The sequence below is a fragment of the Antechinus flavipes genome, chromosome 3 (assembly GCF_016432865.1).
Source record: "Antechinus flavipes isolate AdamAnt ecotype Samford, QLD, Australia chromosome 3, AdamAnt_v2, whole genome shotgun sequence".
Lineage (NCBI taxonomy): Eukaryota > Metazoa > Chordata > Mammalia > Dasyuromorphia > Dasyuridae > Antechinus > Antechinus flavipes.
The window spans coordinates 290660923-290686000 of NC_067400.1; the positions used below are offsets into that span (position 1 = coordinate 290660923).

The window sequence follows — 25078 nt, forward strand, 5'->3', positions numbered from 1 at the left end:
TTACTTCCAATCCCCATAGATTTTATCAATCTAGATTTTTGGGTCTGTAAATTCCTTTACAGGAGATTCTTGTGCCACCAGAAAGGGAATCCTCAGAACTCCCTACCCTTGTGCTGCCCCTAGACCTCATTTAACTCCCTGAACACCAGAAACCCTAATTTCATTTGGGTACCTCAAATCTAAACCTCATTATTTTCCTTGACTTCTCCACAGTTTTCAGAATTACTGACACCCTCTACTCATTAATTATTTCTCTAGATTTTCGTGATCTTTTCTTTCTAGATTTCCCTTCTGTCTATGTGACCATTTCCTACTTTCCTTTTTCTTTTCATCATGCAAGACTCTGAGGTCTCTTCCTTTCCTTTTCCCTCTCTTTCTTTCCTTTCCTCCTCTTCCCCTTCCTCTTTTTAGCACTTTCTCATTTGATGATCCTATCAGCTCTGTGGATTCAATTGTTATCTCTATAGCAGAAAATGAAGAATTAAGAAACCTCTTGATAAGGATAAAAGAGAAAAGTATAAAAACTGATTTGAAGCTTAACATAAAAAGAATTAAGATCTTGGAAGGAGAAGAAATGGAAGAAATGTCATATTGTATATTCTTAGTCTCAAAGATCACTGCAGATGTCAATTGCAGCCATGAAATTAAAAGATGCTTGCTCCCTAGAAGGAAAGTTATGGCAAACTGAACAGCATATTGAAAAGCAGAGACATCATCTTGTTGACAAAGGTCCATATAAACCATGTTTGTTTTTTTTTTTTTTCATAGCAATATTTTACTATGGGAATTGTATTATAAAGAAAACTGAGAGCTGCAGAATCAATGCTTTTGAATTATGGTGCTAGAAAAGACTTTTGAGAGTTCTTTGGACAGCAAAGAAATCAAATCAGTACAAAAAAATACATACAAAAAGTTATTTCAGATTATTCACAACAAGGTCAATTATTGAAGTTGAAGCTTAGATACTTTGGCCACATAATGAAAAGATAGGACTCATTGGAAAAGACCCTGATTATTGGAAAGAATGAAGGCAAAAAAGGGACATGAGAGGATGAGATGAATAGATAGTGTCATGGAAACAGTGAACAAGAACTTGGACAGAATTTGAGAGATAATGGAGGATAGAGGGGCCTGTTGTGTTACAGTCCATAGGGTCACACAGGATTGGATACTGCTGAAAAACTACAAATTTAGATGATTCCCAGATCTACTTATCAAGTCCCATTTTCTCTTCTAAGCTTCAGTCCCACATCACCAACTGCCTAGTAAATATTTCAAATTGATTGTCCTGGAGTATGTCAAATTTAATAAGTTCAATACAGAAATCATTATTCCTGCCTTAACCCAGCTCACTTCTCCTCTGAATTTTCACACTACCATTGAATATTACAGTCCTCCCAGTTACTTAGATTCACAATCTCAGATGTCAAATCATATCAATTCTATTTTAAGGCCTTTTCCTTTCCACTCACACCCCATATAGTTAGTTAAGACTAGCTCTACTCAAAACCCTAACCCTGGCTTTCATCACTTTTCACCTAAAAGGAAGTTGGAAGGTAATTAGTATTTGTATAGTGCTTACTATTGCTAGGCACTGTGCTAAATGTTTTATAAATATCATATCATTTGATCCTTCTACAACCCTAGAAGCAGGTGTTATTATTGTCAGAATTTTGAGGAAATAGAGTCTAGGTTAGCTGATGTTTCCAAGATTACATGACTTTATTAAGTTTCTGAGACCAGATTTGAATTCCCAGTGTGCCATCTATTGTACCACCTAGCTGCTAGACTAGACTATTGAAATAGCCTCAAATTTTTTTCCTTACTTCAAACTTCTGTCCTTTTCAAATCAACCTCCCAACAGTCACCCAAATAATTGCCCTAAAGCGTAGGTGATCAACAAACTCCAGTGGGCTCCTATTGTATAGAGAAGCAAATGTAAACTCTTGCTTGATGTTTGAAACATTTTTTATAACTTTTCCTCCTTCCTCGCTTTCTAGTTTTCTTTAACTCTGATTCCATTAGTCCATACTCCAGACAACCTTGCTGTTTTACCTATAATATTCCATTTCCCATCTTTATGGTATTATGCCAACTGTCCCTGATGTCTAGAATATACTCCCTCCTGCCCTCCCTATCTTGAAACCATGGGTTTCCTTGAGAACCCAGTTCAAATACAATATTATATATGTATCACTTAGTGTTCGTTACTCTGCCCTCTCTCACTCCAAACTCCACCCAGCCCCCATTCAAAAGTATCTTGCCTCTAGCAAAACTTTCTTCTTTGTGAACTTGTCCTGGTACAGCCACTTTCCCCATCTTCCTCTTCTTCAGCACCATTTCTGTTTTATCTTACAACATTGATAACTGAGGTGCTGAATCTAAATATAGTGGTTCAATTCAATGATTATATGACAATCAATTATGATAATTGGTTATTATAAATGTTAACAGACCTGTTTCATTTTCAGTTGGTGTTACTATTTCCAGTTTTATCTTTTAAAGTTCTTGAAGGAAACATATTTAAGTTGGTTCTTACATCAACCATATTTTTTTGCATTATCATCTACACCCTTTTCTATTTTCTGATGTTGTTTGTAATCTTTTACCATCTCTCTATAATATTTTAAAAATAAGCTTATTTTCTGAATTGTTGTAATCCTTAGCTGCCACATATCCCCATTTGGCAAGAAAAACCATACTGTTGACCAAGGCGATTTTGGGGTTATTTTAGCCTCTTTCTTGTGGCTATTGCTTTACATAAATCAGAGTTTTGTAGAAAAATAGTGTTGTTCACACTTGTGTTGATTTTTTTTTGGTTATCCATCCTCCATCTCAATTTTTCCCCCAAAGCTGTTTGAGAATTCGAGGTGTGGTTTTTAACAATTATCTAGTATCATCTTTTCATATTTGTTTTTCTAATTTAGTATTGAACTTTGAACATTGCTCTTAATACATTCAAACCATTGTTCAGAAAGCACTAACATAAGAGTATCCACTGATTTCCTGTTTTTTGGATTTTTCTGTAGAGTTGCTTTTTATACCCTATGTCTATTGACTTCTGATTCACTTCTTTAAAAAAAATATAAGAATTCATCTTCTGAATAAACTAAATCTTTGATTTCTTTTGGTTCTTGATCCTGAACCATATTTCCCAATTTTTTTTTTTTTTTTTTTTGCTGTTGCCCTCCCTCAACCAAAATCCTTCTTTGATGCCTTATGATGACATGGAGGTGATCATGGTCCTTTAAAGTCATTCATAGTGTCTCTAATGAAGCTTTAGCAAAATTCAGCAAACTGCAAAGTGAAATTCAGCAAGTTGCAAAGACTTTAAATTTGTTATAGATTACATGTCTTTACATGAAAACCATAACTAAATTTTCAGAGGTTCCTCACCAAAATGACTTCTGTCTGATGAATTTTTTTAGCTATAGTAATTTCCAAAAATTATCTCCTAGGCCATAGTGGTATTGTCATTCATACTGGTACATAGTGTGGTAGTCATGAGAATAATTTCTCTCCCACACCCAAGTCACTGAGTATCATAGTGTATAATGGTTTGGTTTAGAAGATTTTGCTAGGCATTTTTTGTATCTTTTTTTCTTTTAACTCTTCATCCTCTGCAATAGATTTTTCATGAATAAATTCTAATTATTTTCATGGTGATTTTTTTGTTTATTCTTCTATTTTGCAATAGAGCAAAATGATCAATTATCTCATAAAATAACAGTTCTTGCTACATTTGGGCACACAATGCCCAATGGCACAAAATCCTGCCATATTTGTCATTGATCTATAACTTATTTTTGATTTAAATTATGGCAAGAATGACAATATTGATGTGATTTATTTACTCCAGGAGCATGCATGTCTATTATTTATTTGTCATTGTACAATGACCTTATATTAAAATTTTCTCACAAGTAAAGCAGTTATAACAAAGTAACTGTACTGAGCATAATCATAGTTTAAGAACTATATGATTCTTAGCCTTCTCTACCCAGTTTTTGTCTACTTTGCCACCATAACTACAGAAGTAGAAAGGCCCTACATGGAACTGTAGACCATTCTTTAATTTTCTTTGGTCTATTAGTTGTTGTGGATAGAGAATTCATTACTTGCTTCTCTTTGGTGGAGTTATTCCTCAGAGGTTAGATTGGAGCTCTATTGGAGCATGCCAGGGCTCGAGGCAGCTAGATATCACAGTGTGTAGAGTGTCAGGGCTAAAGTCAGGAAGATTCATCTTCTTGAATTCAAATCTGGCCTTAGACACTTTCTAGCTATATGACCCTGAACAAGACACTTAACCCAATTTGCCTCAGTTTCCTCATCTGTAAAATGAGCTGGATAAGAAAATGGCAAACCACTTCAGTATCTTTAATAAGAAAACCCCAAATAGGGTCATGAAGAAGTGGACACAACTTTAAAATTGACTGAACAAATAAATGTGTGCTTAAACAAAAGGATGAACTGGTTTCATTGTGAAAATGAAGAAGAACCAATGGATAATTCTTGTCTTCCCCTGCATCTTTACTATGTTAATGTCAGCCCTTATCCTGAATCCAGGAACATAGTAGGCACTTAAAAATACTTATGGACTCACTTAAAAAAAAGTGAAGAAAGAATCCGTCATATTATATGGATTCCTTTATTGAGAAACAATGGAAAAACTCAAACAAGTGTGACTCAGGATAGTCAGGCAAGACTGAATTGCAATCTGCATTGCTAGGCAGGAAATTCACCTCAGTAAGATCCTAGCTTATTTAAATATTTGAATCAATAAATATCACCACTTTGTTAAAAAGTAAAATGATAAATAAATGAATTGGAGATAATTTATTTTTCATGATAAGATAAAAATGATTTGCTTTTATGGAACATCTCTCACCCAGAGATTTCAGCTTATCATTTTGTAATCATGAATCCATTAATCCACCCACGGCCCATCTGCAAAAAATAGACATTATCACCCCTTCACAAATGAGGGAGGAACTGCCAAAGGTCATGTAGTAAATCAGTGGGTAGAAAGAAGTAGATTCCTTGAGTAACAAATCTTAATAATAAACTCCAGAGATTTTTAATATATTAAGAGAAATTATTACAAACAATAATAGCAACCAGAAGGTCTGTACACACAGCCAGATACTAATGTTTAACTTGGAAATGAATATTCATTTTGAAGGAGAGATGAATAAGCAGAAAAGGTCCTTCAAAATAAAGGGGGGAGCTAAAAACAGTTTTCTTTTCTTTTTCTTTTTTCAAATTAGAATAGCAGTAAATTTGGATATGTGCTAGAATGCCAAAGGATGGGTAAAATTCTTTCAAATGTAATTTGGAATAAAGCACTAAGGGAGTTTTCAAAATATCTGTTGCTAAAGATCTTTAAAACTATGAAGTCATGGGGTAGCTAGGTAGCATAGTGGATAGAGCACCAGCCCTTAAGTCAGAGTACCTGAGTTCAAATCTGACCTCAAACATTAACACTTCCTAGCTGTGTGATTCTGGGCAAGTCACCTAATTCCAATTGCTTCAGCAAATAAAAGAATATAAAGTCATCTACGCTGGATAGCTTAAGCATACAGCATGTAACTTGATGAAATCCAGGTCTTAGACTGCTTGATACTTTAGCAGAAAAGTTTTTATCTAATTAGCTGCTTTTTATCAACCCACAGACTTTTTACAAGATCAATACCAATATTTAACTTGAAAATGAATATTCATTTGAGGTAAAGCATAAATCTATCAAATCCTTCAGAAAAGATCAGGCCAATAGAACCTAATTACTTGAAATTTCCATCTAAATGATCAAATTCTGAGCAAGGTTTAGATTTACTAGTAAAAGTATATTCACTTTTATGGAATTTTTTCCCATTAATTAATCCATTTATTTTCATATCATGGGCCACAGATACTTGGTAAAGAGATTTTTCTGATCTTTCAATTCCTTCAGTTTTCTGATGGTATAGTTGACTGTTACTGTAGATATGACATTATAGGTCCATGTACTACCAGCTACTGTTTTCAAAGAGAATCCACAATGCCAGAAACTTGAGATAGTTCATCTCTTCATTTTGGCCTTACCACAGAAAAAATAAATGTACTTTGCATGCTGGCTAATTTCAATGTTCTTCATCATTTTTCTGAGGATGCAACATAATGTGTTCCATATTAATCAAAAATTGTGATCTTTTTGATTCATTTAGTCATCTTGCTAGCTGTAGGACCAGAGTTCGGAGAACCATGAAAAACTGATAGGCACTAGTATGGATGTAAATCTGGTTTCAGAATTGAGATGTATCCTGATTGAAAATAATCCAGAAATAGCTTTAAACTGATAATGGAGGAGGATAGAGAAAGCTGGCCATGAAACTCTGTTAAGTCAGATGCTATCTATTATAGGGAGTAGTAGGTATAAGAAAAAGAAAGATCGAGAGGAAAAGTAGGATATGGGATAATATCCATGAAGAAAACAAGCAGCATAAGCCACAGATTCAAAAGTCAATGCAGAAATACACAAAATATAATTAATTAAACAAGATGAACAAAGAATACTAACACAAGGATGTTAGTATATCATTGAAATTTGATGAGCTAGATTTCATGAATAGGCAAAAACTCTGGAGAAGCAGAAATACATCTGAAAAAGTTACATTCTGTGAGGAAATCCACAAATTGGAAAAGAAAGGATGGTGGAAAGGATGAATGGAGGAGGGAGGCAAAAATGATATTGTTGTGAGAGTATATCACAGATCACCTGAACAGAATAAGGAAATAAATGAATAGTTTAGGATGCAGATCATAAACTTGGAACAGAAGTATAATCATGAGGCCTATTTGTGTGAGTAATATATATCTATCCATTGATCCAATTTCTGCTCTCCAGTCAATAAGTAGAGTACTTTTTCCACGTGACCTTCCTTTGGATATTTGAAAGTAGCAGTTAGGACACCTCAAAGTCTTTTATTGTCAGGTTCCCTGATAGACATTTAATTACTTCAACCAATTTTCCTATGGCCCAATTTCTGAAACTCTTGTCAATGTTTTGGTCTGTTTCCTCTGTAGAGGTTTCCAGGTAATCAATATTATTTCTAAAATGTCGCTCCCCAAACTGAACACAGTATCACCAGTGTGGTTTAAGTAATAGAAAGTATAATAGAACTTTTAGTTTTTGTGCTTGTTTTATGTTGGGAGTTCTTAACCTTTTCTTATGTCATCTCTACTCCAGTAATCTGGCAAAATCTATGGGCTCCTTTTCAGAATAATGTAATTGAAAGAAGTACTCAAATTCACTTAGAGGTTGGTGAAAATAAAGAGAGAAAAACAGAAAAGAGAGAGAGAGACAGACAAATAGAGAGAAAGAGAGAGAGAGTGAGATACAGACAGAGAGAGACACACAGAGAGAAACAGTGAGAGACAGAGAGGGAGACAGAGACAGAGACAGAGAGAGAAACAGACAGTGACAGAGAGGGAGACATAGAGACAGAGATAGACAGAGACACACACACACACACACACACACAGAGAGAGAGAGAGAGAGAGAGAGAGAGAGAAAGAGTGTGTGTGTGTGTGTGTGTGTTTCCCCCATAAATGCTTCCAGACCCCTAAAAATATTTGAATAGAGGAACCCAGATTAACTCCCTTGACTTATTCTAAGCTTGTGGTCTACTCTACACCCAAAACATATGCCTAATTTCTCTGCTGCACATCAGAGTTATAACTCCTTGCTTTTTTACTCTGCTCTTTTGCTAGCTTTGAAATTCATTAGTTATACTCTCAAAACTCATGAAAGTATTTGTAAATTATAAAACTTTATGCAAATATATGGCATCTTTAAATATTTTAATTATCTATTAATGTGTTGGGCTATAGCATTATCACTTATTTTCCTAATATTAAAAGCAATTCCTTTGAAGCTCTTTAATGGCAAAAAGCTGATGGGAAGGGTAGTTTTTTCCATGGTTGGAAGGAAAGATTAAAACATCATGGGAGGCAGAAGCCCAAATGGGTAGGGGAAACTCAAGAACTTTTGTTTTCTATAAAGATGAGAGGCACCAGGGCAGATGTGATCAGTGGTGAGTTGATGGCAAAGAAGGGAGCTACTACTGTATATTGAACACAGTCATGAACAATTCAAGCTTAAGTGACACCATGGAGAGAATACTGTTCTTAGAGTCAGGAGGACCTGAGTTTCAAATTTGATCTGAGACTTTTGTCAATTACTTGGGCAAGTCACTTAACCCAATTGCCTTTCCCAAAAAGAGTCATTTGCTTGCACAGAATTTACTGCTTACTTAAATGTACCCGCATACTGAGTTGTGGGACATGATAAAGTGATTCCCATCTCTTCTCTCTCATCCCTGACTTATTGCTGACTGGCCAACAGGCATCACAGATCTTGGAAGATTCCTAACCTAGTTAAACCCTGTTTATTTGCTGTCTTTATTTTTATAAGAGTTTTTGTCTCCAGATAAAGATGAACAGATTTTTAAAAAAATAAAATAGAGGATCACAAAAGGGAGGAAAGTTCAAAAGGAAGTATTATAAACTCAAGACTGTATTAATCTCTCTTCCAGAAGAGTTCCACTATTAAGAAAATATATGTTTTTTTGTGAATGTATGGAACAAAGTTTTTCTTTCCATAAAGGCATTTTACATATAAAATTAAAAAGAGATGGGAAAATGTTAGAGTAGACTGTTTTTTTAGATAAAGAGATTTTTTTTATTTCTCTTTTTATGTCTAGTCCTAAAAATGGTTGGTATCTTACACATTGTAGGTGCTTAAATGTTCCATTGAAAGGAATTATACCATAGAACCTTAAGTATCATTTAGTCCCGTCTTCTCATTTTATAGGCAGCTAGATGGCCCAGTGGAGAGAGCACTGGGCTTAGAATCAGGCAGACTCATCTATATGAATTCAAGTCCAACCTCAGATACTTGCTAATTATAGGACCCTGAGCAAGTCACTTAACCCTGTTTGCCTCAGTTCCTCATCTATAAAATCAAATGGAGAATGAAATGGCAAACCATTTCAGTATCTTTGCCAAGAAAACCCCAAAGGGGTCACAAATAGTTGGATATAACTAAAAAACATCTGAACTCTTTTGCAGATTTTAAAGAATAGGAAACCAAGAGCCAGAGAGGTTAAGTTTCTTGCCCAGAATCATAGAGCTTGTAAATATCAGCAGTGGGATTTGAATTCAGGTTTTCTAAATTTCAAGAAGGATCTCTTTCCACCAATTCCATGGTGTCCTTCTTGTAACTGAGACACAAGTCAAAGTCAACATTATTTATTGGCCAACAATTATTGGACAAATCAAAAACAAAGGGGATCTTACAGATTGTACTGTAAGCTGGACAATGGGTGTTCTTGACTGGGAAAGCCCTTTGGAGAAATTGCATTTTAAATATTCATGCTTCCCACAGTTCTTATTAGACATGGCTTGAGGAATACATGAGGAACATTGCCAATTCTCTATAGAGTACCTTGCCACTACAGTTACAGGAACAGTCTCATGGAGCCAGCATGTCAACATTACTTTACTTCGATCATCATCTATTTTGCTATTTGAAGGTTCCATAATTTTTCACCTAAACCAATGATGACAATTCTAACAATAGATTAATTGCATGTTTGGAACACATTTTGAGAGAGTAACAGAGGAAAAAGTTAATATAGCCAAATATTTCTTTCCTTCATTACTTTGCTTTCTGCTGTTTCTTTTATTTAGTGGGACAGTATGAGTCTAATGTACTGGTTGGAGCCCAAGCCCTTTACAACTTCTCTTGGCTCAAGTAGTATTTCTGAAATTCAATTTATGGATATTCTCAAGGAATGTGAATGCTGCCAGAAGGGTTAGATGAAAAGAACTAAATTTACTAAAGACTTAGGATTTCTCCGTGAAGTGCACAATTAAACCTTTATTTTTGAACAAGGGATCATGTCTTCTAAAAACATGGAGATTCTCAAATTAATCAATCATCAATGATTTATTAAGTCTGTACTATGTTCCAGGCACTGTGTTATCTACTAAAAATACAAAGGCAAAAATGAAACAGCTCCGGCTTTTAATCTTAATTTTTTAACAGGAAGAAAAAAAATGAGGTCTGTACTTCAGAAAAGTACCCTGGAACATTTACTTTTTAGAAAAATTTATTTTATTTTCAGTTCATGGAACAAAACAAGCATATCCATAATACAGTACAATGAAAAATAATTGGAAAGTGGCCTAGCTGTACCAGATCTAAAATTATATTGTAAAGCATCAGTCATCAAAACCATTTGGTACTGGCTAAGAAAAGAGTAGTTGATCAATGGAATAGGACAAAATAGTCAATGACTATAGTAATCTAGTGTTTGACAAATCTAAAGACTCCAGCTTTTGGGATAAGAACTCACTATTTGGAACTATGCTCAAAAAGTTATCAAACTGTGCATACCCTTTGATCCAGCAGTGTTTCTACTGGAATCCCAAAGAGAGCTTAAAGGAGGGAACGGGACCCACATGTGCACAAATGTTTATGGCAGCTCTTTTTGTAGTGGCAAGAAGCTGGAAACTGAGTGGATACCCATTAGTTGGAGAATGGTTGAACAAGTTGTGGTATATGAATGTTATGGAATATTCTTGTTCTATAAGAATATCTATAAGATATTGTTCTATGTGTTCCATTCACAGCAGGTTAATTTCAGAGAGGCCTGGAGAGACTTACATGAACTGATGCTAAGTGAAATGAGCAGAACCAGGAAATCATTATATAAAGCAGCAGCAAGATTATACAATGATCAATTCTGATGGACATGGTTCTCATCAACAATGAGGTGATTCAGACCAGTTCCAATGATCTTGTGATGAAAAAAAATCCATCTGTACCCAGAGAGAGGAATATGGGAACTGAGTGTGGATCACAACATAGTATTTTCACTCTTTTTTATTGTTGTTTGTTTGCATTTTGTTTTCTTTCTCATTTTTTTTTCCTTTTTTGATCTGATTTTTCTTGTGCAGCATATTTGTGAAAATATGTATAGAAGAATTGCACACGTTTAACATATATTGTATCGCTTGCTCACTGGGGGAAGGGATGTGAAAGGGGGGGAAAATTAGAACGTAGAGTTTTGTAGGGGTAAAATTCAGAAATTATTCATGTATATATTTTGAAAATAAAAAGCTTTAATAAAAATAGTTCAAATGTATATTATTAAAATGACTGGAAAAGCCAGATAACATGGCAGCTAAATATCATGATACTTTGAAAAAAATATTTAAAGAAGATGGGTATCAGTGTGAGTAAAACAAGATTTTTTCTTTTTTAAAATTTAATTTTTTTGGTTACATCTTAAGTTCCAAACTATCTCCTTTTTCTTCTTTCCCATTAGAGAAGTCCATCATTTTTCACCTACACAAGCTCATGCTATATATGTGTGTGTGTGTGTGTGTGTGTGTGTGTGTGTATGCAGATATAAATATGTAAAACCACACTATGCATACTTCTTATTATCAATTCTTTCTCTGGAAGTAGACAGCATCTTACTTCATAAGACCTTCAAAGGTCCTATTTAGGTATTTATAATACTCAGAAAATTTACTCATTCTTGATTATTTTCAAACACTTGCTGTTGCTACATATTATGTTCTCTTGGTTCAGTTCATTTAGCATACAGAATTTAGAATATAGAAATTTCTCTTCCAACAAGTTGGACTTAGACTGAAAGCATGGTTGAGTCACAATTTGGGGAAAAAGAAGAAACCTAAGGAGAAGAACTAAAATTAAGGTTTGGAAAAATCCCTAAATCCAACTTTAGGAAAACTGGAGTGAGAGATTTCAAGTGCTTATAGGGTTTGAAAGCTTATTCTGAGATTAGCCCTCCATGTTCCATGGCCAAATTACTGAAATGGTCCTTTACTTTCATGTCTAGACTTGCTAGGAACATCTTGAATGTATCTTTGCATGTATGTCTAATGTAAGAGATCAATACCAGAAAAATTTTGCTTTCAAAAATCTTAGAAGACATTCTAGAAAATAAATTAATCTAGAGAGAAGGACCTATTTGCACGAAAATATTTGTAACAGGATTTTTTGTTTTAGCAAAAAAAAAAAAAAAAGATTGCACAGAGACTGCAAATTTATCATGTACAATTTGCTATTCCCTCCAAATATACAAAGTTACCATGTAAATTATTTTCTCTTTTTTCTTCCCGTCCCCACTCCCGGCCTATATGCATATATATGTATATGTAAGATTACTCTATACATTAATATAATATAATATAATATAATACATATACATATACAAATAGAAGATTTATCAGTTCTTTTTTTTTTTTAACTTGTGGAAGATGGCAATGGTGCCCTTAAATTTGGTCATAAGTACATAGGAAAGCAAAAGACTAAAGGTGAATTATTCTTTGAGATTTCTGACCCTAATAATAGCACCTACCTTTTATGGTTGCTATGGGATTTAAAAGGAATAAAGTAGTAAAACATGTGGCACACTTAAAATATTACATAAAATGGGTAGCTACTTCACTGATCCTACTATGACTTGTACATAAAGCAATGATATTGAATAACAGAGATCATTAAAAAAGACCACCCTCCCCCCCAAAACAAACAAACAAACAAAAAAACCCAGAATTGGATATAGCAAGAAGGATTTTTGGAAGCTAAGGAAACAAAAAGCATGGCTGTTTACTGCATTTGGCTTCTAGAAAGAGTAAACTTTTGCTTTGTTTTATTTTTTCATACTCCTATTATTAATTCTTTGAGAAAAGCATTAAAGTATACAACTACTGAAAGTATGGTGGTAATCCAAGGCCATCTGAAACCAGCGTGCAGCTGGTTGTCTGAGTTGGTTCAGTTGGTTAGAACTGTGTGGGCCAATTAAGTTTGATTTGTTTCATTCACAGCTATAGTCAATATCCCAAATGATGGGCAGCTGTCTCTAAAATACCATTAGTTGGGGAGAGGGAGGAAAGGAGAAAGAAGCAGTTGGCAGTGTAGTGTGTAAATGAAGTGATTATCTAGGGGAAAAAACTTTAAATTCAGATCCCACTGGTAAGTTAGCAGTGCCAGCATGTTACTGTGATGTAGTTAATGTGAAAACATTTGAAAATACTTACAAATGGGCTTGCTTTAAAAAACCAAATCAATCAATCAATCAATTAATTAATTTTTAAAACCCAGAAAGTTACCTCAACTTCCTGCTTAGGCTGCCATTCCACACCATACCACAATAGGGTTTTATCTCTCTTTTCTCCCCCCACTCCCCCTTTATGTATTATCACCTTTCTCCATTGGAATGTAAGCTCCTTGAAGGCAGAATTTATTTTGTTTCTAATTACATCCTATGTGCCAAATTCTAAGGTAAATGCTAAGGACATAAATCCTTAATAAATGTGCTCTTTCTGTTTCCTTCTCTCCATCTCCTTCTTCTTCTCCCTTTTTCTCTCTCCTTTTCTCCTTTCTCCCTCGCTCTTCTCACTTCCTCTCTTCCCCCCTCCTCTCTTTCCCCCTCTCTCTTTTACCTTCACCCTCTTCTTTTCCCTCTCGCTCTCCCTTTCCCTCTTCCTCTATCTAGATGATCTATCTCCCTGGGAGATAGATTATGTAATTCAATTCAATTCAGTGCCTACTATATGCCAGTATTATCAACACCAGCTGGGGGAAACTGAGGCTCTAAGAAGTAAATTTACTATACTTTTTGTTTTACGTCTGACTCTTTATGAGCCTTTTGTGGTTTTTCTTGGCAAAGACACTGAAGTGGTTTGCCATTTTCTTTTCTAGCTCATTTTACAAATGAGCAGGCAGTGTTAAGTGACTTGTCCAGGGCTACACTCAACTAATAAGTGTCTGAGGCTAAATTTGAATTCATAAATTCCTGATTCCAAGTCCAGCGCTCTATCCATTGCATCACATAGCTGACCTCTAAGAATAAAACTACTTTATCCAAGATCATACAACTAATAAATATTTGAGGTGGCTTTCAAACTCTCCTGATTCCAAACTCTATGCTTTTTTCCCATTAGTGCTGATATATTTCCATTTTTTAATATATTTTCAGGGGTCAATATGCAGTTTAGCTAATAAAAAATTGGTTTGGGATAAATACAATTTCTTCTTGAATATTATTTGAAAAAGCCAATAAGATCCTTTGATCATTAAAATTGTTAACAGTTTTCAAAGGTGAATATTTTGTTTAGAAAACATTTTTTGTTTTCTTGAATGGATTTTTCATGTACATTTAAACTACTAACATTGTGATATAGGATACCTTCATTTTGTCCAGGAAAATAACAGACCTTATTATTTATTTGCTCGAATATAATACTGTATTTGTTTGAATGTAGGTCCCAAATAGGACTTATATGAAACATGAATATATCAACTATTATCACAGTTTTTCAAGTGAACATTTAAATATTAGTAATCTATTTTATATTGCATTGTTTGGTATAATCTGCATATGAAATATTTAGACAAATGCAAATTAATAGAAACCAAAAAATTACTCATAATGTTCAAGAAAGAACAAGTCATATGACCTGTGTTTTCACCTTGTGTGTTTTGGATAAGGCACAAGTATCCTGTTGCTAGTCAGAATAAGGTGTGATTGCTACAGGAAACATTTGCAAACTTTCAAATCCTGCATAGTATACTTATGCCAAGTTTACATTGGTTATATTTGTTCAAGGTACCTAAATCTCAGACAACATTTATTTCTATAACAGCTATACTCCAGATGTTTCACAGCTACCCTCCTGTGTAAAAATGAGCCTGGACTCCTATTTTAATTATGTAGTTTTTACTCGTTTGGTTTTTGAAATGTAATGGAAGTACTCTACTTGGAAAACTGGGCCAAAAGTCAAGAGGTACACATCTTTAATAGTCATTGTCAACAAGCCAAAATTGTCATTAAAACAGTTGGATTTACCTTTCATGGAAGTAAATTTTATTCTACTGCTTCAGTTAATGTTCTCTTAAACTACTGAAAATCAAAGAAAATGTTGTCAAATCTAAATCTATACTTTAGATTGTTTGAATACCAATTGAAAGTGCTCACAATGAATATTCCTCTTGTAAAATAAAAATTAGTTTTTGAACAGTTTTATCTGGAAAACACTTTTCTCTGTATGGACTACCAAGGATTTTATATTTGGAATTTAATGCTATGCACAACAATTTTTTAAAAAAAGAAAATGAATAATTCTATGATCTAACAGTTTAGGTTTGACTAAGAGTGGTCTGGTACCTCAGATGTAAGACTAGAACTAAATGAGATCTTGTAGAATATATAACAAAAAAGAATGTTTATTTAGCCTTGACAGGGGAAAAGACATTCAGATCAGGGAAAGAATGTTCAGTTGAGCAGTTTTTCTGGCTGTGTTGGTAGAATGGTCTACCAAATATGTTGAAGGGAGAAGATGGGTTTTTTTTTAGTAGCCACACAGCAAGTATGTTAGTATTTACTCCCTAATTATAGACAATCAGACTCTTGATGTATGTCAACTGCTCAAGCCTTTATTCTCCTTTAAGTCTCCAGATTTCAATGTTTTATAAGGAAAAGAACTAATTTAGCCTACATGGAAGTATACCCTGAAAGATCATTTCTTATTATGCTGATAATATTGTAATTTTAATGAATTACTAATTACTAATAAATTTCATACTACCAAATTCTACATAGAGAGGAAGAAGAAAAAAGAATGATGGAGAAAACTGCTCACATAAAAATGGTGTAGATATTGAATCATATCTTTAAAATTTTCGAGGTTTATAAGGCATTTGACCAACAATAATACTATGTTTTTGGTCATTTTTCAGCTGTGTTTCATTATTCATGATTTTATTTGGGATTTTCTTGGTGTGATTTGCCATTTTCTACTCCAGCTCATTTTACAGATGAGGAAATCAAGGCAAATGGGATTGAGTACCTTGCTCAGGGTCACACAGCTAGTTAGTGTCTGAGTCTGAGATGAGTTTTACTGACTTTAGGCCCTGGCACTCTATCCACTGTGTTGTCTAATTGCCCATAGCATAAGTAATTATACCCATTTTTCAATTGAAGAAATTAAAGCACTTTTCCCCACAGTCAGTCATGTATATCCAAGGGTTTTGGAACCAAGAATCAAAACAAAGTGATCTAAATTTAACCTATATTGAATTACTTGTTATCTATGGGAATGGGAAGTAGAAAGGGAGAAAAAAATTGTACACAAGGTTTAGCAAGAATGAATGATGAAAATTATCTATGCATATATTTTGAAAAATAAAAAGCTATTTTAAAAAAGTGACCCAGTCTTCTCTCCACTTGATTTGTTCACATTTTATTTATTTGTTTATTTTTGTCATGTATTGAGGGACTATGGGTATAACGACATCCATGATAGTCTTAAAGATGATCTGTGAATTTGATTATTATTTCTCTGCTAGACAGTTTTTTTAAAAAAATTACTTGACTTTCTTGTTTTCAAATTAAATCATTACCATTACCCCTCTACTTCCATTCACCTTCACCCTCAGATGCCAATTATCTTACCAACTTCAGCCTGAGATGACTTTCCTTCTGCAGGTAATGGGAAGTATTGGTTGGAATGTGAATTGCTGCCATATCCCAAGAGAAAACCTTCTAATTTCGTATTTGGATCTGGACGAAGAAACTTCATGAGAATGGAGTCACCTGTGGTATTGATATAGACTTTCAGGTTTGGCCTTTTACCTGGAGGTGAATAGAGAGAATGGGAGAGATGCTATTTTAATTCCTTTTTTGAACATCTGTGAAAACTGGGAACCAAAAGATAAGTTGTGGTTATGAAGACTAAGCAGATGCGACTATTTACCAGAGCCAGTCATAAACTGTTTCCAAAACACTTTACAAGGAGATGGCTAAAATGCAGTTAATTCTAAGGTCACAGAATAAAGTTAGAAGAGATTTTAAAGAAATAATGTTTTATCTTTTTCCCCTCAATAATATGTGAAACAATTATTAACATTTATTATTTATTTTTAAGTTTTGATTTCCAAATTCTATCCTTTCTTTTCCCTCTTTCTTCCCTTTTTCCTGTACTCAGACAACATCAGTTCTTTCTCTGAATGCAGATAACATTTTTCATTATGCACCTTTTGTTATTACCTTGGATCATTGTATTTCTGAGAATATCTAAGTCATTTTCAATCCTTTTGTACAATAGTGCTATTCTTGTGTACAATGTTCTTCTGGTTTTGCTCATTTTACTTTGTATCAGTTTATGTAAGTCTTAGAAGAGACTTTAAACATTATCTCTTCTAATCAACTCTTCTAATCCAATACAATGAGGAACTTGAATCCCAGAGAAGATACTCCTCTTAAGTCACTTAATTATCAAATAGCATTTATTAAGCAACTACTATGTATTTGGCATTGTGCTAAGAGCTGGAGATACAAAGAAAGGCAAAAGAAAGTTCCTGCCTTCAAGAAGCTTACAATCTAATGGAGAGATAACATACATGTGACTATATATGAATAAGAGATATAATGGATAAATTGCAAATAATGTTAGAGATGGAATTAAGGTAGTAAATGTCCAAGCCAGGACAATATCCAATGCTCTGTTCCTAGCAGCATTGCCCATCCTTTTTGGAGTAGTGCAAAGAAGAAATAAATAAGAGAACTGGACAATTCTTTAAAATAACTTTTTATTGACAGAACCCATGCCAGGGTAATTTTTTACAACATTATCCCTTGCACTCACTTCTGTTCCGATTTTTCCCCTCCCTCCCTTCACCCCCTCCCCCAGATGGCAAGCAGTCTTATATATGTTAAATAGATTACAGTATATCCTAGATACAATATATGTGTGCAGAACTGAACAGTTCTTTTGTTGCACAGGGAGAACTGGATTCAGAAGGTATAAATAACCTGGGAAGAAAAACAAAAATGCAAACAGTTTACATTCATTTCCCAGTGTTCTTTCTTTGGGTGTAGCTGCTTCTGTCCATCATCGATCAGTTGGAACTGAGTTAGATTTCTTTGTCAAAGAAATCCACTTCCATCAGAATACATCCTCATACAGTATCGTTGTTGAAGTATTTAATGATCGCCTGGTTCTGCTCATTTCACTTAGCATCAATTCATGTAAGTCTCTCCAAGCCTCTCTGTATTCATCCTGCTAGTCATTTATTACAGAACAATAATATTCCACAACATTCATATACCACAATTTACCCAACCTTTCTCCAATTGATGGGCATCCATCCATTTTCCAGCTTCTAGCCACTACAAACAGGGCTGCCACAAACATTTTGGCACATACCAGTCCCTTTCCCTTCTTTAGTATCTTTTGGGGATAGAAGCCCAAGAGAACTGGACAATTTTTTGGCCACTCAGTATTCTTTTGATATCGCAGTTATTTTTCTTGCTGAAATCTTAAAAACATTAGAATTGGCAATATAAAAGATATTCAAAGAAAGGGGTAGGCTAACTAGGTAGAATGCACTAGGAAAGTCCATGCATAGATCTTCTGAAATTCTTTTCTAGGTTTTTATTTTCTTCTTTCCTCTCTTTGTTGGAGCACCAAGAACATCTTGAATGTTCACTTTGAATGTTCTCCCTCTCTGTCTTTCTTATCAATCTTCTGATTGGTTGTTGTTCTTCATTCTGGAAGAGGACTAAAATTACACCATTGTATTGGAGTTAAAGTACAGCTTGTCAATCAGATTAATATGACCTCAGAAGTCTCTACTACAGATTGTGCAGAAAGAGTCCATTTGGAGCAAAGATGTCTCTAAATTTGTGCATCTTGTTTTTTTTTTTTTTTTTTTAACTACTTCAGTTCTGCTTCACTCATAGAGCACAGCACTTTTTTTTTTTTTGATGTGGGCATTAGACCATAGAATGCATGGAGTAGACTAGAGTAGAAGAAATTTAGAAATAAAGAAATGGTCTAAGAAGTGAAGATCTTTACTTTTCAAATAAAGGATTGGATATTTAGTTTAGTGCCTATAGACAATATGGGCCATTGGAATTTATTGAGTATTGGCATTTGAACCTAAAAGACTGAGGATAGTGTTGCCTTTGATAGAGGTGTTTGGAAAAAGAGAAGATTTAGGAGGAAAATATAAATGAGTTTGAATCTACTGAGTTTGAGAGGCCTAAAGGATATCTAGTCTAAGATGACTAACAGGTATTTGGAGCTCAGGAAAGAAACTAGGGTTAGATATATAAATCTGGAAATTGTCTTTAAAGAGATCATGGAAACTGATGAGATACCAAAAAAGAAAAGAGAATAGAGTATAGTTGGGTGGGTGTCCAATGAATGATAAGCCAGCAAAGCAGATTGAAAAGGATGTCTTGAGACAGCTAGATGGTGCAGTAGATAGAGGATCAGCCCTGGAGACAGAAAGACCCGAGTTCAAATCCTGCCTCAGATACTTAACCCTTGCTAGCTTTGTAACCTGGGACAAGTCTTTTGATCTCAACTCAATACTGAATCTCAAAAAGAAAGAAAGAAAGAAAGAAAGAAAGAAAGAAAGAAAGAAAGAAAGAAAGAAAGAAAGAAAGAAAGAAAGAGAAGACAAGAGAAGAATGAAAATATAAGACACTAATATCTATAGAGGAAAGAGTGTCTTTTAAACACAAAGTAGCCCAAAGTGTCAAATATAGTAGAGGGGTCATAAAGGATGAAGACTAAAAAGGGATATGAGAAGATATTTTCTTCTAATCTGTCTCCCTGCCTCTTCTCTTTTCTCATCCCAAGTCATCCTATACCCAGGTGCCAAGGCAATTTTTCTAAAGTGTAAGTTTAACCCTGTCATCAGTAAACTCAAATGCACCTACAAGACTGAATATAAAATTCCTATCTAGAATTTAATGCTCTTCATTATGCAGATTTTTCCTAACTTTCCAATCTTCTTATATTTTTATTCCTATTCAAACACCCTCTAATCCAGCTACAATGACCAACATGTCATTCCTTGAACTTGACACTCTCACACTAACACATTTACTAGCACTCCATCCTTATAATTGCTATCTGCTTTCCTTTCCTTGAAGACTCAACCCAAATTTTATCTTCTTTAGGAAAATTTCCCAAATTCCCCAACTGCAGGTGCCTCACTTCTCTTCTAAATTTATCTTTTGTATATATCTATTTATTTACCAGTTGTTACCTCTGTTAGAATACAAGTTTCTTAAAAGGGCAGGAACTGTGCCTTTCTTTGTATCCCCAGAGCTTAGAATTGTTACTGACAAAGGCTTATAGACTGACCAATAACTGTTATTTACATGCAGTCTGATTCAGTTGTTTTGTTGTTCAGTCAGTTTTCAATCATATCTAACTATTCATAACCTCATTTAGTATTTTCTTGACAAAGACACTAGAGGGATTTCCAGCTCATTTTACAAGTGCAGAAACTGAAGCAGGTAAGATTAAGTGACTTAGAGGCTGCATTTGAAGTTAGAATCTTCCTGACAACAGATACTGCACTCTATCCACCATGCTATCTAGCTACTAGTCTGATTCAGAAACTATCCTTAAGTCTTTACAAGTGTCAACTACTTCATTCACATTGATATTATTATTATTAGGTATTTAATGATTCTGCTTTTCTAGAACACATTTATATAACTCCTATATTCTGAGCATGAGCTAAATTCATGAAGTGTTTATCACTTACCAGGTATTGTCTTGGATACTGGCAATATGAAAGCAAAATCAAAACCATTTCTGTCCTTGAAGAAAACTTACTTTCTATTGGGTGAAACATTTAAGTATGTAAGTAGATACAAAATAACTGTGAGATAATTTGAACTAGAAGGACACTAGTAGCTGGGAGGTCAGGAAAAGCTTCATTTCTAAAATGGGGCTTTTAAAATAAAAAAGAGGGGATCCTGAGGCAGAAGTGAGGTAGAAGGCTATCACAGGCTTGGAGAAGAACTGGACAGGGGTCATAGAATGCTATTTGTTAGAAATGGAAAACAGACCAATTTGTAGCTGAACCCTAGAATACTTACAAAGGAGTTTTGAATAATAAGGTTGAAAAGGTAGGTTGGGGATAGGATATAAAGGGCTTTAAATGTCAAACAAAGGGGTTTGTGTTTAGTCCTAAAAGCAGAAACAGCAGGTTTTTTTGAGTAGGGGAATGACATGATGAGACCTGTGCTTTAGGAAAATCAATTTGGCAGGTGTACAGAGGATGGATTGGTGAAGGGAGGGACAAGGCAGGGAAACCAATTAATTAATGGGCTTTTGCAATAATCCAAGCAAAAGTTGATGAGGTCTTCAAGAGGTTAATTATGTCCTCTTTGTTAAGAATAATAAAAGCAATGGTATTGGCAATAATTAATATTTATATTGTGTCCTAAGTTTCAGTAAAAGCTTTATTCTCACAACAATCCTGGAAAGCAGATGAAGCAACTGAGGCAGATGGAAGTTAAATGAGTTGTTCACATGGCTAATCTGAAGATAGATTTCTGACTGTACGTTGGACCAAAAAAAACTCATCTTTATTTCTTATAGCACTTAATATCTTATCCTGTGATACTGATTATATTCTATTATTATTATATAATCAATGTGATGAAGTCTAATGATTGTTTTACATTATTATATAATATACATTATATATTACATATAATATTACATTATATGTTGGAGTCTGAATTCAAAAAAGAAATGTGGTTTTTACTCATAGAGAATTTATCTAGTTTAATGTATTAATTTCAAAACAAAGAATAGAGCACATATATACAACTTTGAGGCTAAATAAAAGTATATCAAGTACATCAATTTGGGGTAAGTAAACCTTTTTAAATGCCAATTAGAAATTAGCCAAAATAGAGTGACTGGATAGATACTATTTCTGTGGTATCCAATGGGATAGATGCCTCTATGAATTCATCAGTTATTCTGGCTATTTATTTTTAGAAACCTCCATTTTAGAGTAGTGAAATGAGTCCAGTATGAGAAGTAGTAGAGAAATGAGTACAGTACTCTTAGAGTCAGGTGAATTGAGCTTAAATAATAGCTCTGAAAACAGCTATGAACATGGGCAATTCCCTTAATTTCTGTGAGTCTCAGTTTCCCCATCTGTAATGGTTGGATAATAGTATTTGTTTCTCTTAGCACACCGAATTCTTATAAGGAAAATCTTATGTAAGCATTGATGTACAACATGAATATGCTTAATTAATTATAATTTTCTTCTATCAATTAACAGTTTCCATTAAACTGGGTTTCAGTCCTTTCTCTGATATAAACTGAATATGTTAACATGGGTAAGTTGCTATTCTTAATGAACAGTCAGCTTGGGAATCAGAATAACCTGGATTCAAATCCTACTTCTGAATTATACTAGATATATGACCATGAGGAAATCACTTAATTTCTTAATCTTCTAAACAACTATCTAAGACCTCAGACAAAATACAGACCTTTGTTGGCAGTAAAAATTCCTTTCTCTATAGGGAAATACCTATACTAATAGAATTATAGGTCAAGTCTTTATTCATTTGGGAACTTTCTGGAAAGAGCTGAAAAAAATTGGTCATTGAATATAGCTCAAGAGTGGAGGAAGGGGAGATGGGGAAGAACTGTCTTTCATTCTATAGCTACTGTTACTATTGGAAGGAAATCGTCAATTTTGTGAGAAAGTGATAAGTCTTGAAAACATATCAAAGAAGTGTTGAGTGGTTTGGAAAGGTGTTTACTGAATGACTGAACCATCTTTCTTCATTAACTGTGTGAGAATCTGTTGGTGGGCTGCATAACATATACATTTAGTATAAAATCATAGTCTGACATGTTTAAGAAGTGATATTACAAGTACAGAGACATGGAAATATTCAAAAAGCATTCCCTCACACCATATGGCTAAATGAAACATATGCCAATGGAAATGAAAGAGAAACAAAAAAAAAGAATGTGAAAGTTTTCGGGAAATAGTCACCACCATGGTCATGAATAATGATTGGAAACTGTCAAAGTTTACTTTGGGTACTACTTGATCTATGATATTTAACCCTAACCCACATTTTTCACCATCCTGGGGTATCTTCATTGGTTTTAAAGACAATTGTGGGGTTCTCAAAACATTTTCAACACAAAATTATAATTCTTTTTTTATTTTTAAAATAAACATGTCATGCAGCTTTGTAAAAGTGGTGAGGTAGAAGAGATACAAAATCAAACAGCTGATAGGATATTGCCTCTCTCTTCAAAGAAAGATAAAATCAACACTGTTATGTAGATAGCTACAATAGATTCTCCAGTCTAAACTCTGTAGTCATCATTCAGAGAAGCAACCTTGGGGAAGGGATCAGCCATCCCTACCAATCATCAACCAACTCTCCCATATGGGACCAGAAGATCAAGCTAAGTGAAGTAGCAAGGCACCCTAACAGAGAACATATGGAGAATTGTACCAGAGAGTTGAACCGTGACTAACACTTCAATAACCATCTCCAACTACTGACCAGTTACCACCCATGAGGAGCTCTTTCTCAGCAGTCACAGCCAAGAAAGTTCTCATCAACAAATTCCTTGACACTTTAAAGTAGTTAAATATAAAAAATGCATTTGGTTGTGGTAATTGAAAATGGCATTAAAGAAGATGTATTGACATATGCTTTGTTGGAACATAGGACCTTTCCATTGGGTTGCAGCAGAAATTTCATGTATATGTCCTCTACACTATTAGAATGTAAGCTCCTTCAGAGTAGAGTGACTTTGATGTTCTTTTTCTCTTTTCACATTTCTCCCTCCTTCCCTTACTTTTCCCCTCCCTTCTTTTTCCTTCACTTCCTTCTTTCTTCTTCTTTCTTTCCTTAGGATCATAAACTAACAATCAAAAATGTATTAAACTATGTACACAGCTCTGTGCTAAGTCCTGGCATTACAAACAAATTTGAATTGGTTTCTATCCTTTAAAACCTAACTCCATTAGTGATTGGGAATTATAAAGAATCTTGGAACTCCATTGTCTACCCCTCCTCATTTTTAGATAAGTAAATTAAGAATCAAAGAAGTAATATAATCGGAATAAGGTCACATATGCTTTAAGTGGCAGAAAAAAGATTCAAACTCAGGTCCTTTGACTGAATCCAATAATCTGTACATTATACTTCAATGGGGAAAGATGTTCAGGTAATGGGAAAGAGAAAAAAAAAGAGAAGACTTGTTAACTACGGAAGAATCAAGCCTAAATTTATTGTGGAAGTGGGGTAGAAACAAGCTATCTTTACTACTGATACAGACAGGTAATTTCAGTGATTCTCAGAATTTTGACCCAACTATGAAGTTTGCTGGAAAGATATAGATAGGATGAGTTTCTGTCTCATTCTGACTGGACAACTCAATGAGTAAAGGCTGTGATTATCAGATCCCAGCAGGGGTCCTCAAACTTTTTAAATAGGGGGCCAGTTCATTGTCCCTCAGACTTCTGGAGGGCCAGACTATAGTAAAAACAAAAACTTTGTCTTGTGGGCCTTTAAATAAAGAAACTTCATAGACCTGGGTGAGGGGGATAATCGTCCTCAGCTGCTGCATCTGGCCCGCAGCCCTAGTTTGAGGACCCCTGCAAGGGATCAATGACAGCTTTGGGAAAGGTGATGATGTGGTAAGCTGAGTATCTGATACTAAATCAGGAAAGGATAAGCATGTCATCTTGAATATCCATATCACAAGCACAGCCAAAGTGGCCCTGAGTTAGTTTGGAAGTGGGTGAAAACCTTAATTGTACAGCAGTTTTACTATGAAGAATTATTAGCTTTTGATATAGTAGTTTTTCCATGTATTTTACCTTTCCTCTATGACCCAGCTAACAAGTTTAATATATTAGAGAAAATTCTGAGAATCTTACTGCAAAAATTATGGAAAAGCAAAGCAGGTAGGGGCAGAACTGTGCTATTGACATCAGTCTTCCCTTTCTGTTAAATCCCCGGTGTGTGCCTGAAGGCAGAACAGTCCAGGTGTCATTTGGAATCCAGCTACTGCTATAAAGAGTATCCCATTTAACTACTTATAATAGAAGAGTCTTTTTATGCATCCCTGGGGCAGTTTCAGTGAGCTATTCTGGCCAGACTGATTTGTGATAACATGTTCTTTTTGC

The 25078-nt window shown here is 34.5% G+C and overlaps 1 protein-coding gene and 1 pseudogene across 1 annotated transcript in view; both read right to left on the reverse strand.

Annotated features, from left to right (window-relative positions):
- The window catches only part of LOC127554009 (target of Nesh-SH3-like), a 122363-nt gene that overhangs the window by 32106 nt on the left and 65179 nt on the right, over positions 1 to 25078 (reverse strand). Inside the window, exon 2 of the mRNA XM_051985202.1 lies at positions 16533 to 16712. Coding sequence (XP_051841162.1) covers positions 16533 to 16712 — 180 coding nt within the window. The remainder of the gene's footprint in view (positions 1 to 16532; positions 16713 to 25078) is intronic.
- LOC127553368 (60S ribosomal protein L37a-like) lies at positions 5891 to 6207 on the reverse strand (annotated as a pseudogene).